Below are 13,020 nucleotides of genomic sequence, written 5' to 3'. Positions count from 1 at the left end.
CTCTCAGCACCCTCCGGGCTATACCTGGCAGCCCACGTGTGTGGTAGGGGCCAAAGGCGCTGCTCCTCACCTGCTCTCGGTCCATCAGAGAAGGCTTCCTGGGGGAGGCCTCCGCTCAAGCAGTTTAAGTGAGCCGGGCTGAGGCAGAGGGGTCCTGCCCTGTGCCTTGGCTCCCTCCATTGTTCTTCACAACACCGCCTCCCCCAACCTCTGCTGCAGCACCCTCTCTCCACCCCCTTCCCCACAGTAGAAACTTTCCTTTCCTCCTGCCAGAAGCGTAAATTGCCCCCAGGAATGCGCTGCTACGTCCCACAGCTCCCCTGGCAGTGGCCAGCGGCCATCCTGGGGTCAGGCCTGGCCCTGCATCAAAGGCTGGAGATCGGTAACAGTGAGCCTTCTCGCCTGCCGCCTCCCGCCCCTCCCCTCCCACCGGCCCTTTGGCTTCCAGGGAACAGCACATGGTAGCACTTAAGCTCCAGGAGGATGGGAGGATGCTTTTCCTGCACCCACCCCTCCACACACCAACCACAATGAACTACTTGTTAGGAGACTATTTTAATTTTACTTAATGCAATTTCTGCTCCTGAGCCTCTGTTGCCACCTCCTTTTCAGACCTGGATGCCTAGTACAAATGTAGGGGAGGCCAATCCACCAGGGATACGGAACCTGAATATGGAAGTGTCATTTGTGTTGGAGGTCTGGGGCAGGAATAGAACTCTTACATCGGGGGAACCAAGCTGCTGCTCTGGTCTCCACTCAGGAAGTAAGGGGGGTTGGTTAGGGGAGGGCTCAGAACCAGCTTGTAGAACTCAGGAGGCCAGCATGAGAGTTTAGGGTGTGTATGGGGGCCACAGACTTCTTAGCCAACGTGCTCTTTCCAATGCCCTGGGTTCAGTGGGCAGGCCCTCAGCCTGGCAAGCCTGAAAGCCTTGCTTTCTCAGGTCCCGTGGGTGTGACTGGAGGAAGGGGGCACTTCCAGGCTCTGACTAGCCTCCGAGATTTGCTCCATCAGGTGCATCTTCCAGCAAATTCTGAAAACCAGGGGTCCAATGATAACCCTCTGGGACAGTACGGTGGTGATCTGGAGACCCCTGGTGGCCAAAGGCTGTAGAGCGAGGCTTTTCCTTAGAGCTCTGCCCAGCCAGCCAAGCCCAAAGGCCACCAGCATGGACTCCTCAGCCCCAGAACTCCACTGGGACCCAGGCTTCTGATCTCATTAGTCAGCCCCTCCCATATAGCCAGGCAAACCTGCACCATCTTGCTGGGATGGCGTGTGCCAGTACATCAAGGAGAATGGACAACAGCCTAGCCTGGGGGCTGTCCCAGCCTCACAGTCATAGTAAAGCAGAGGGATATGTAACCTACAACTAATTAATTCCAGGGCTGGGTATGAGGCGGGGGTGTCTAAAGTTAGGTTGCTGGGGGCCGGCCCGGTGGCTTAGTGGTTAAGTGCACGCGCTCCACTACCGGCAGCCCGGGTTCAGATCCCGGGCACGCACCGAGGCACCGCTTTTCCAGGCATGCTGAGGCCGCGTCCCACATACAGCAACTAGAAGGATGTGCAACTATGACATACAACTATCTACTGGGGCTTTGGGGGAAAAAAAGGAGGAGGATTGGCAATAGATGTTAGCTCAGAGCCGGTCTTCCTCAGCAAAAAAAAAAAAAGAGGAGGATTAGCATGGATGTTAGCTCAGGGCTGATCTTCCTCACAAAAAAAATAAAAATAAATAAATAAATAAAATTAGGTTGCTGGGACTTGTGCATTTGGCTCGTTTGGGAGAGATGAGGAGGTGACGTTCCAAACAGCTCCATAGTCCTCAGCCATTCCCTTTCCTCAGCCCCGAGTGCACGTCACACAGTTGTGGGGCTGTAACTGGGAAGTCTCCAAGAAGGCTTTGTTTCCCTAGCTTGCCGACCCTGTATTGCCTAAGATTAATTCTGGGAAAGGAAATGTCCAAAACCTCAGGCCATATAAAGGGCTGCTATAAAGTAGGCTGTGGTACTGGGAGGAGAGGAAGGCAAGGGTCCCCCTGGACAAAGGAAGGGGTGGTGCAGCTACTTTTCTTGGCAGAGTCCAGACACCACACACTTTCCACATCCGGGCCCCAGCATTCATTCTATTCCTCTCTCCTTCATTCACTCAAACTCTGGTGTGACTGGACCCAGCCCTCTACTGGGTGCTAAGGATACAGTTGACCAAAATGAGGAGCCTGACCTGAGGCCCCAAATTGTACCTGGAGGGAGAGGTAAGAGGCTCAGAGAAGGCTGGTATCCCAGAGAGAGCATTAGCCTCCCTATACTTGGGGACACAAAAGTGACCTTTCCTCCCCCTTGGTGGCCTAACCCAGCTGGAGGCGGCTGGTTGTGTACAAACTGCCTCTCTTACTGGTGTCCCAGAACCCTGGTCCTAACCTACACGACCAAGACACACTTCAAGCACAATGCATCTATAACCCTTCCTTTCATCTCAGGCCTGTCCACTAACCTTGGGGAAGGCCTGGGGACCCTGTTTACCCCCAACAACCTGAGTATCTGGACCTCAAAGCCCTAGGCTGTTCCCAAGAACAGTGCTATCAAATACGGCCTGACAACCCCTGATCTCTCCCTTTAAAAGCTATCCTAGGGCCGGCCCTGTGGCTTGGTGGTTAAGTGCGCGCGCTGCGATGCTGGCGGCCCGGGTTCGGATCCCGGGTGCGCATCGAGGCACCACTTCTCTGTCCATCCTGGGGCCGAGTCCCACATGCAGCGACTGGAAGGGTGTGCAGCTATGACATACAGCTATCTACTGGGGCTTTGGGGGCAAAAAGTAAAATAAATAAAATCTTAAAAAAAAAAAAAATAAAAATAAAAGCTATCCTAATTTCTGTAAGGCTGGCAGGGGGACCACAGGCCTGTCGCCTCCTCCCACACAGTGCTAACCAGGCATCATTGTCAAGAACATGGGCTTTGGAATTTGCCTGGGGCTTTGAAGCCTAGCTTCTCCACTTACCAGCTGTGTGACCTTGGGCAATGTGTGGCCTCCCCTCTAAAAATGGAATAATGCCCAGTGCTCAGTACAGCATCTGACATGTGGTGACCACTCAATAAATGGCTCCTCAACACCAGGATTTAAACATGGTATTTCTAACCAAACCTTCCAACTCACAGTGGCCAAGAGCCCAGGATCGTCCATTTTAGGTACATCTGGGATAATGGTCTGTTTGTAGATTTTGCTACAGACAGTAGACCCAAAAATGACTCTAAAGGTGCCTCATTTGATCCCAGGTTTCCCAGACTCTGGTCGGTGGGGAGAAGCCACTCCTAGATCAGGTAAAATGAAGGCACGGCCCAGGAACTTAGCTGGTCTCCTCACCCCACTGCAACAAAATTCCCAAGGCTGAGCAGAAAGAAAACAGGACATGATTGGGATTTCACTCAAGAATGTGTCTTTATTGAAGAATTAGTAAGAAAAAAGGATGGACCCTCTGTAAAAAGAGGAGATGTTGCCTCCAAACAGCAGGGAGGAATGAGAGACCTGGGTGGCTTCCCAGGAGTCAGTGTTTCCGGCACGACCGGCTCCCCTACCCTGGTAAGCGCTCATGTGTCACACTGCAGCTAGCAACTCCAATCCATCCCTCCCAGCCTCTCCTCCCCTGTCCCACAACCCTGGATTCCCTACAGCCATTTCCCAATGGCTCCTGAAGGCCCAGGGACAGATGTGCCAGGCTTGCCTCTTAAAAGGGTCAAAGTGGGTTTTGCTTTGGAAAATTCAAACAGGAATGTAAAATGGTTTGAGCTCTTTCTAGTCCAATCAAGGATGACTACATCCAGCCCCTTTGGAGGGAAAGGGAACAAAGAATTTCCCTCCTGAATGTGCACACTTGTTGGGTAAATGGACTATATTACAGTCTGCTCCTTATTAGCATGGAGAATGGAAACAAGGTTAGAAGAATATGTAACATCCATGTTAAAGAGTCACTGAGTTCTAGAGGGCAGAAGGAGCACTGAGGCTTTCTGATCCCACAAGTGCTCCTGCTGGCTACCCTGAAGTCCTGGGGATGGTCATTCCTCTCCAGCTGGGAGATTGTCCTCAATCCGCCTGATGAACCTCATCCGGATTTCTGTCACACCGTCTCCTTTCAGGGTGTCCTGGACAAACTTGGCCTCCACAGCCATCTGGACCTGGGGATAGTGGGAAAATGAAGGGGCAGCTGCCTAGCCACAGCCTCTGGGAAACCATTGGCGATGGGGCTATAACTGACTCATCCACAGCCAAAACAAGGGGGGTTGTTTCCCACAAGGACAAGATTGCCAGCTCCAATGTTCCCCTGCAGAAGGCAGTGGCCCCGACCCATAAGGAGAGACTCAGCAAAGAACACCCACGAATGAGACTGTCACCAAAGAAGCCAATCTGGGAATGTGCGTTCCTAGGCTTTGGGGGCTGAATGCACCATCTCCCAGCCTAGTAGGGAGGATCATCACCACATGGAGATGTTCAACTTGGACGCTATACTCAGCAGTGTCACCATCTCAGACAGCAAAGTGCTGGAGTGAGCCAAAGAGCTTTCTCTTCTCTCTCTCTCATTCACTCAAACATTTATCAAGCCCCTACTACATTTCAGTGTCCCAGAAGGTAAAGAGCTGCACTCACCATCTCCAAGGCTCCCCGCAACACCCCACACAAGAGATTGGAATAAATAAGGGATGAGTGGTTATCAGGAAGTTCCACAAAGTCCACCAAGGGGTTATTTTCCAAAATGAGGGAAAATTCATCACCAGCTGGGCTCCAATTGGTGATGCTTGGAGTGATGCCGAGGTACATCTTGAACGCCACCTGCCAAGGGACACACAACAGCACTATGGGGAAGAGCAGTAAGGGCTGTACAAGGGGGAAGGTCATGGGACTGACAAGGGGGCATTAAGTGGCTTGGGAACAAAACTGTGGCCTCTGCAAGACGTTGAAGCTTTAGGTATTCAGGACAAAAAGCAAAAGCATCTGTGCACAATTCCAGACTCCTCGTCTTCAAGGCATCCATGCAATTAGGCAACAATTTGCTGTCCTCCTGTACTTCTTAGTGGAAGGGAGCACTGATCTTCTGACAGGGGTGGCTGCCCTGAGCCAGCATCTGAGCGCAGAGAGGCCCCAACCCACTTCCCTGTCCTCTGTCTGTGCTATCTGAACCTTCTTGAAAGCAAATACAGCTCACTGGAGCAGAATTATTCTGAAGACATCCTTCCCTCTATCTACCCTCCTAATTCCACACCTCACAGACCTCTCTCCATTGTCAACCCTCTCTAGGATTTGGGCATGGCCAACATGCCCCACAACAGAAAGAATCAACCTTTAGGTAACTGACTCCACAAAGCTATAGGTGTTTCATCATTTATTAGTAATGCTATAATATGTAACACTAATATTATTAATAGCAAACAGTTACTATATACACACTACGTTAAGTGCATTAATTTTACCTGAATGCTCATGTTCATTATTTCATTTACTCCTTACAACAACTCTGTGCAGTAGTTCTTATTTTCTTCATTTTAAAGATGAGGTAATTAAAGAGGTTAAAAGTAACTTACCTAAGAAGTAGTAAGCATTGGAGCTAGAATTCAGAGCCAGGTTTGTCTGAGTCCAAAGCCCACATCCCTAACCCCCATGCTATTGCTACAGCTCCACAGTGGAGGGATCTGGCTTTGACTGCAGTGGGGCTTTAATCCACAGGGATGATCCCAGCCACTTCTCCCTTTGTCATCATCTGTGCTATTCCCAAACCACCAGGAAGCTTCTTTGGCTCAAACGGCTGCCTAACTAATCTTTTGGAATATTAAAGGCCTCTCTAAGGGACATGGAGAAAGTGGTAAGCAGTGCCTCCCAATGATAATTCTTCAGCATGGCCAGGTGGCCCCAGGTAATGACCTTGGCGATGACATCTGCAGTTTCCCGAAAGTCGTGGCACCTCCCGACATTTGACCGTGCCAAGAAATCTTCAATCAGTCGAACTCCAATGTTGTAGCCCCTGGGAAGGAAAAGAGAACAGACTATGTTATGGGGTCTGAATGTCCTATGTCTGAACATAAGGCTATTGGTAGTAAAGGGAAAATGGGGACAATCCCAAAACATCCCAATATATGAGCTCAGTGGAAATTATAGCCAAAATGTTGGTTATAAGAGAGAGGACCTCATTCTGGGCTCTAAAGGACCACACAGATTCAGTGTGCTAGGGAGCCCCATTCTTGTCTCTCCCGCAGAGGAGCTCACTCACATTTTGTCGAGCTGTTTATTCACATCTTCATCATTTTCATAGTCCTTGCACAGCTGGGTGACCAGAGCTCCATAGGTCAGGGTGAAGAGCTCAGAGCTCTAAAAGAGATTCAAAAGACAGTTAGAACCAAGCTGCACAAAAGAGAAAGTTAGGTGAGAGTCTGGATCAGCCTCCACGCAACTGACAGAACTCAAAGGAAGGTCACTTGTGTCTGGTGGGAAAGAACATCATCCCCTGTGTAGTGGCCAAGGGATTTGGTCCCCCAGAGTCAACGTGGCAGGGCTGCAGCTAGACCCACTATCAAAGGCTGTAAAAGGCACCCCAGGCACTGAGTAGTCACTCTTTCAACATACCAAGGTGGGCTTCTGCCAACCCAGGACCCCACCACAGCTGCCAAGTCTAAGCTCGGGTCATCAGAACCTGGTGTGGGACCAGTAGTCATTCACTAGATACTGTGAAGGACCCGAAACAGACATTTTCAAATTAGCCTCTGGGTTAGCAGGTGTGACCAATGGCTTCCCCACACCTTAGAATATGTGGAGTGTCCTGGCCTAGAGTTAAACTGCACTTCCAAGGCCCCACCTAGGAGCAGCAGAGGACTCAGGAGCCCAGTCCATCGGGAAGGAAGTCGGTCTCAGACGAAGCCCATTGCACTGATGATGACCCCTCTCCTAAGTCACCAGCATGGAAAAAATAATGTTCCTCTTGACATATAGCTAAAATGTTTCCAGAAAGTGAGTAACTTTACAAGAAATATAATCTTTTGTGTATCTGAAACACAATACTGATCTGGACTGGTTTCTATTACAACCAGTGCTAAAATCACAGAAACTCTTTCTCAGATAAAGATCCTGTCACCTGCCTACCAAGAAACAGAGATGTGGAAGATGAAAGGAATGGCAAACACCAAGACTACACAATGAAAGCAGGAGGTGGGGGGAAAAGCGTTATCAGAGTTAAAAGTGAGAAACATGTTAACAGCACATCTGGATCAATGGATTTACACAGAAATAAGGCTGAAAAATCAAGATTGCCACCTAACCACTCCCTTCTGAATGGAGGCTTGTCAAACTTGGAGCAGAGCACCTTTCTATCTTTTAGTCTCCTGGGGAAGAAAGTCCAAGTAATGTTAAGGCCTGGGGTCTCAGGACCCAATGCTCCTCACCTCAACCCCGTGGCCTGGCGGTGAGGTTACTGCAAGAATAACAATGTGAGTGCCTTCTGCTTACACAATGCATTCTATTTTTCATCTCATTTTCCACCCCACAATAACTGTGTAAAGGAGAGAGGGAAGGAATTAACTCCATGTTATGAGGAAACTAAGACTCAGAATGGTTAAGTAATTTTCCCAAAGATAAGCTATTTATTGACAACAGTAATTTTGGGAGATAAAAACCAAGAGTTTCTAAGCCAATGGTCATTCTATCCCGTTACTCACAACTGCAATATTAATAAGCCCCCCTAAAAAAACAAACAAAAAAAACCTTAGCTGCACCAGGGAGTCAAAGAAAATCAGTTTCACAATCAGGAAGCTCTTTGAACTTAACTACAACAGTCAGATCGTGGTGTCTCCAAGAGACCATTTACCAAATATGGCAATTAAGGGGAAGCTATTAAGAAGGAGAATAATTTTTTAGTAAAGTTAAGGGTTTGGCACCAGAATGGCTTGGGCATGAATGGATGGAGACAATCCAGCAGTTACCAGTCCACAGAGTTGGCACCACTGCATTAAATCAGGAGAGCTTTCCTTCCATTATTAATGAGCCCTTGGATGGAGACTCCAAGAGCCTCGGCCCACCATGATGCCAAGTAACATGCATATTGTGACGTTATCAAGCACCTTATACATGCAGCAGCCCCCAATTTACAATAAGAAAAATCTAGATAGACCTGTCTGTGGTCACAGAATCCATATGCCTGGGATCTGGGAATGGGATCCCTGACCCAGGCTCTCCACACCCTCTCTTAACTTGCAAGCCTGTCTCCATCTCCAACTGTGAACCAAGCCTATTTGGAACAGTATGCAACATAAATATATAACTTAAAGATCTTCATACTTTAAAAATAGGAGTAGGGCTATATATAGAAAAAAATCATCATGCAATATTTACTATGTATCAGGGACTATCTAATAGGAGGCAGACAGATAATAAACCAAATAAATAAAATATATGGTTTGCCAGAAAAATAAACACAAAAGGAGATTAGGGAGTATTTATGTTCATATATGTGTGTGAAGGGGTGGGGGGGGGATGTCAATTTTAAATAGGGTAGTCAGAGAAGCCCTCATTAAGGTGATATTTGTGCAAAGACATGAAGGAGGTAAGGGTTAAGCCATGAAGACGGCTTGGTGAAAAAATTCCAGGCAGCAAGTATAAAGGCCCTGAGATAGGAGTATGTCTGCCCTATTTGAGAAACAGTAAGGAGACCAGTGTGATTAGAGAGGAGTGAACAAGAGAGAAAACAGAAGAGGAAGTCAGAGAAGTAATGGGAGGTTGCAGAGTCTGAAGACCTGGGTTTTCAGTCCTTCTGACCCTTATAACAAAAGGTTCCACGGGACCTTAAAGGTCAGCTAATTCACCCAGTCCCATTTCTTCACTGAACAAAAAGTCCCACATTCTCCCTCCCAACAAAGACATGAACCTCTTCTGCAACACTTCTACTTTCAGTTGCTTTAATTAGGTTAACAATAATAGTTGTTAACATTTATAAAACTTTCAGAATGTCTTCACGGAGTTTCTCATTGATCCTCATAACAACCAAGAGAGGTTAGCAGAACAAACATCATTTATCCTCATTTAAACAGGTTAAGTAACTGAGACTCAGCAGTTTTCTTATAGGTGAATACTGTCCTGTAAAAAGTTATGTGATCCTAAACCACTGCTTAATCTTAAACATCGTTTTTCCCATCTGTACCAGGGTGACAACATTATCTGCCCTTCAGGGTGACTGTGAGATACCAATGAGATGATGTCTGAGGAGCACCTGCTGCACACTAGTACTCAGGATATTGTTCTTTTTCTTCTTAAACCACTTCTATGTGGTGTGGTACCAGAGAGCACCATGACCTAGATTCAAGGAGGGAGATTTTGAATCAATGTAAAGAACTTTCCAACAATTAGTAAGGCAAATATAGAAAGAATACTGGGTTCATAGTCAGAAGACCTGAGTCTGAGTCTGGCCTTGCCACTTACTAGCTGTGAGACTTTAGGTAAGTCATTTCACTTTGCTAAGCCTCAACCTTCTCACACAAAAAACAGTAACAGTAAAATCTGTCATGCCAATCACAGGGTTGTTGGGAGGATCTAATGAGATAATAGCCTTGAAGATGCTTTGCAGACCAAGGAACGATAGGTGTGGTTTCATATTGACATAGCCAACATGATCTCCACGCAATTCTCCAAGTACTTCAGGCAAAACCTGAGCAGAGTAAGTTAAGCCAAGCCTACACTCAGGTGAGCTACTGCACTTGATGTTTTTCAAAAGGCTTTTCAGCTAGTGCCCCAAACGAAACATCAAATTTCCTTAAGAGGGCTGATCTTTGGAGCTAATGCTCCATGAGTCAACTTACTATTTGTGTCAAAACAAGTAATCCAGTGTGACTGCCCCCCAGCAGCTGGAGAAGGAAGGTAAGTAACAGGACTGAGTCCAGCCCTCTCTCTCATCCTCCAGCCTCCTGTCCTGCAGACTCTGAGTGCTGCTACTCAGAACAGAGGCGCTGGGGTTGGGTTACTAGTAACACAACACAAAAGAAGGGCAGGCTGGACTGTCCATGGGATTTAAGAACCAAACACTATACAGATACACAAAGGCTAATACTTTTACTAACAAGGATGCCAGCTGACTTTTTTTTTTTTTTTTTTTGCTTGAGGAAGATTGTCCCTGAGCTAACACCTGAGCCAATCTTCCTCTATTTTGTATGTGGGATGCTGCCACACCATGGCCTGATGAGTGGTGTGTAGGTCTGTACCCAGTATCTAAACCCACAAACCCCGGGCCACCGAAGCAGAGCGTGCAAACTTAAGCATCACACCACCGAGCTGGCCTGCCAGCCGACATCTACTGAGTGTCAACTGTGTTCTAGGCGCACTGCCACGCTGCTAGCTTTACATGCATTACTTCAATTAATCCTCACAACAACCCTATGATACAGATATTATCATTACCTTTATTTCTTTATTTTTAAAAGATGGTGAAATTGATGCTTAGAACAATGAAGAAACTTCCCCAAGGTCACACAGAAAGCAAGCAGTGAAGCCAGGACTCAATCCCAGACAGCACTACACCCCTGTGTTGTGTTCCCTTCTGTCTCTCTTATAGAGTATGTGCTTCTCAAGGTTAGAGACTAGGACATCATCTCTGCATTTCCCACAGCACCTAGAACAAAGCTCTGCATATAGCTGGGGCTCAAGAAAAGTTTGTTAGACAAATGGGCTGTTTCTGTTTGCACAGACTAAAAGCAGAGATCTAGTTACCTGGGTGTGTTAACCCTTAAGTCTTGGAAGGCTAAGTGGGAACACAGCAATCAGCAGAAGCTTGGGTTGACTGGAAAGAGGGCTGCTAGAGGGGGAGACTCTCCACGTAGAGAGGAGATAAGAATGTCAAAACCTGGTGGCCACAAACAGCATCATGTGACAAGCCCCAAGGAGGCACCAGTTTGAGGATGCACTCAAACCTTCATGTCATTTATTCAATAAATATAGATTGCCTAGTGCCAGGCATCATTCTAGATGCTGGGAATGGAGCAGTGAACAAACAAATCCCTGCTCTTGTGGAGTTTACATCTCATGGGGGAGACTGAAAATAAACAAGTGAACATATAATTTTAACAAAACATTTAAAATGAAATAGACAGTGCTATGAAGAAAAACAGAATAAGTAAGAGGATAGAGAACTAGTCAGGTGGTCAAGGAAGGCCTCTCTGAGGAGGCGACATTTGAAACTGTGCATGAAGTGAGGAGTAGCTAAGTGACTATGGGGGAAGGAAGTTCCAAGCAGAGACAACAGCAGTTACAAAAGCTTTGAGGCTGGAGTGCACTGCTGCCCCTCCCTAATTCCCTCACTTCACCAAAGCTGAGTGAAGAATGGGGACTAGGGATGGAGCCTGCAGGTTCCTGCTAAAGTGGTGTTAAAGATTTCAATATTGATTCCAAGAAAAAAATGTACAAGAGCAAGATATGAAAACTAAGCAGGGAATACCTCTCCCATCTGCTCATATCTTAGGAAAAGGAGGAGGAAATAAGCATTTACCATGCCCCACGTATTTTACACTATCTCATTTAATCCTAGGTAGGCATTATTGTCCCCATTTTATAGATAACGAAATTGAGGATCAATGAAGTGAGACAAAATTCCAACCAATGTCCCTGCTTTTCCCCACCATGATACTGTTTCCTAGCAAAATATTCTCTTCTTTTTCTTATGCTTTTAAACTCTTGGTATTTCCTCCAAAACAGGAATTCTTAACCTGTGATCCATGGAGTATGTTCAGGGGGCACACAAATTCCCCCAAAATATAAGTAAGTGTCTGTGTATATGTTTGTCTATTTAATATTTCTGGGGAGAAGATTCATAGATATCATCAGCTTCTCAAAAGGGGTCTGAGAGAGAGAAAAGTTAAGTTCTACTCTGGAGTAATAGGGCCTCTTGTAGCCCATTGTTGGGGGCTGTTCCTGGTGTAAGATTCAAAGGTGTGAGGGAAGTTTAATCATCCCTTCTAGAGCAGTGTCAACAAAAGGCCCCTGATGTGCCCAGCATGCAATCCTGTATACTCAGTTTTTAAATAGGAAAAAAAAGACAGCATGGGCAATTCTGGAGGAGGGAAGAATATGCGACAGAAAAGGAACATCTGCCAAGAAATCCCCTTAGCTTGGAGAAAAATGTCATCTACCTTACTTTCCAGGCGCAGCCCTTACCTGCAGCCAAACTTTATGGGACTATATGGTGTCTCACTATTCCCAGGACAAGAAGGGAGAGCCCCCCCCCCCCCATCCATCACCAGAGGGGCACCACTTACTGCCTACTCTGGCCCACCTCTTACTCCACCGAATACAAAGTTCCTTTCCGGCAAGACCACTGTCTGAGCATCTCTTACAATGTCAAGGCATGGTGTGAGAGAGAGTATGGCCTAGTAGTCTGAAGCATTCGCTCTGGAGTTACGAGAGGCATGGGTTCAAATCCTAACTTCCTAACTGCAAATTTGGGCAAGTTATGTAACCTCTCTGACCTGTAAAATGGCGATAACATCCACCTGAGAGGGTTACTTTGCGGATCAAGTGAGATAACGTACGTAAAGTGGTTGCCCCCGGGCCTAACACATAGTAAGAGAGTAATACATGGTAGTTACTGTTATTACCGTGGTTACTGTTGGCCTAGCGCACAGCTGCACTCCGGCCTCGGGGAGGGGTCTCTGAGCTACCCCAGCGGCCCTCCACCCGGCCCCAGGACGCCCCTGGGGTGACTCGTCCCTCTCGACCCCCCAGGCAGCCTCCTCCTCCTCCTTCCCGCGGAACCACCTCCTCCCAGCGCTCAGAGGCCCCTTCCCAATGTGCCCGCCTGGCGCCCCGCGCCGGGCCCCTTCCCTAGAACGCCTCCATTCCGCTCCGCCCGCCGAGGTCACGCGCTCCCAGTTACCATTTTCTTGCTCTCGGTGCCTCGGTTCGCCTGCCTCGACATGGTGCCGGCCACCCCACCCCGCCTCGCCACAGACCCACTCGGCTACCCCTTTTGACACCACTCCACCCAGCCACGGCCCCTCAGCCTTCGGGCCTGA

The 13,020-nt window shown here is 47.7% G+C and overlaps 1 protein-coding gene across 1 annotated transcript; it reads right to left on the bottom strand.

Moving 5' to 3' along the window:
* Positions 1 to 3,411: 3,411 nt before the first annotated feature.
* On the bottom strand, positions 3,412 to 13,020 carry TRAPPC3 (trafficking protein particle complex subunit 3). The gene is made up of 5 exons (XM_004425949.3): positions 12,882 to 13,020; positions 6,249 to 6,346; positions 5,903 to 6,002; positions 4,634 to 4,816; positions 3,412 to 4,164 (listed from the first exon to the last, which is right to left on the bottom strand). Exons 1-5 carry the CDS (start codon positions 12,921 to 12,923, stop codon positions 4,045 to 4,047), a joined length of 543 nt encoding a protein of 180 aa, XP_004426006.2. The 5' UTR covers positions 12,924 to 13,020; the 3' UTR covers positions 3,412 to 4,044.

Source organism: Ceratotherium simum, chromosome 22 (genome assembly GCF_057802395.1).
Source record: "Ceratotherium simum simum isolate JZ-2026a chromosome 22, ASM5780239v1, whole genome shotgun sequence".
NCBI lineage: Eukaryota > Metazoa > Chordata > Mammalia > Perissodactyla > Rhinocerotidae > Ceratotherium > Ceratotherium simum.
This window is presented reverse-complemented; position numbering and strand designations above follow the sequence as displayed.

Bases quoted from the DNA above. Each gene is read 5' to 3' on its own strand.
- TRAPPC3 (XM_004425949.3), bottom strand. From the start codon at position 12,923: ATGTCGAGGCAGGCGAACCGAGGCACCGAGAGCAAGAAAATG. The intron at 6,347-12,881 runs GTAACTGGGAGC...AATCTCTTTTAG, and splicing joins GCACCGAGAGCAAGAAAATG to AGCTCTGAGCTCTTCACCCT. The intron at 4,165-4,633 runs GTGAGTGCAGCT...CACTATCCCCAG, and splicing joins TGCGGGGAGCCTTGGAGATG to GTCCAGATGGCTGTGGAGGC.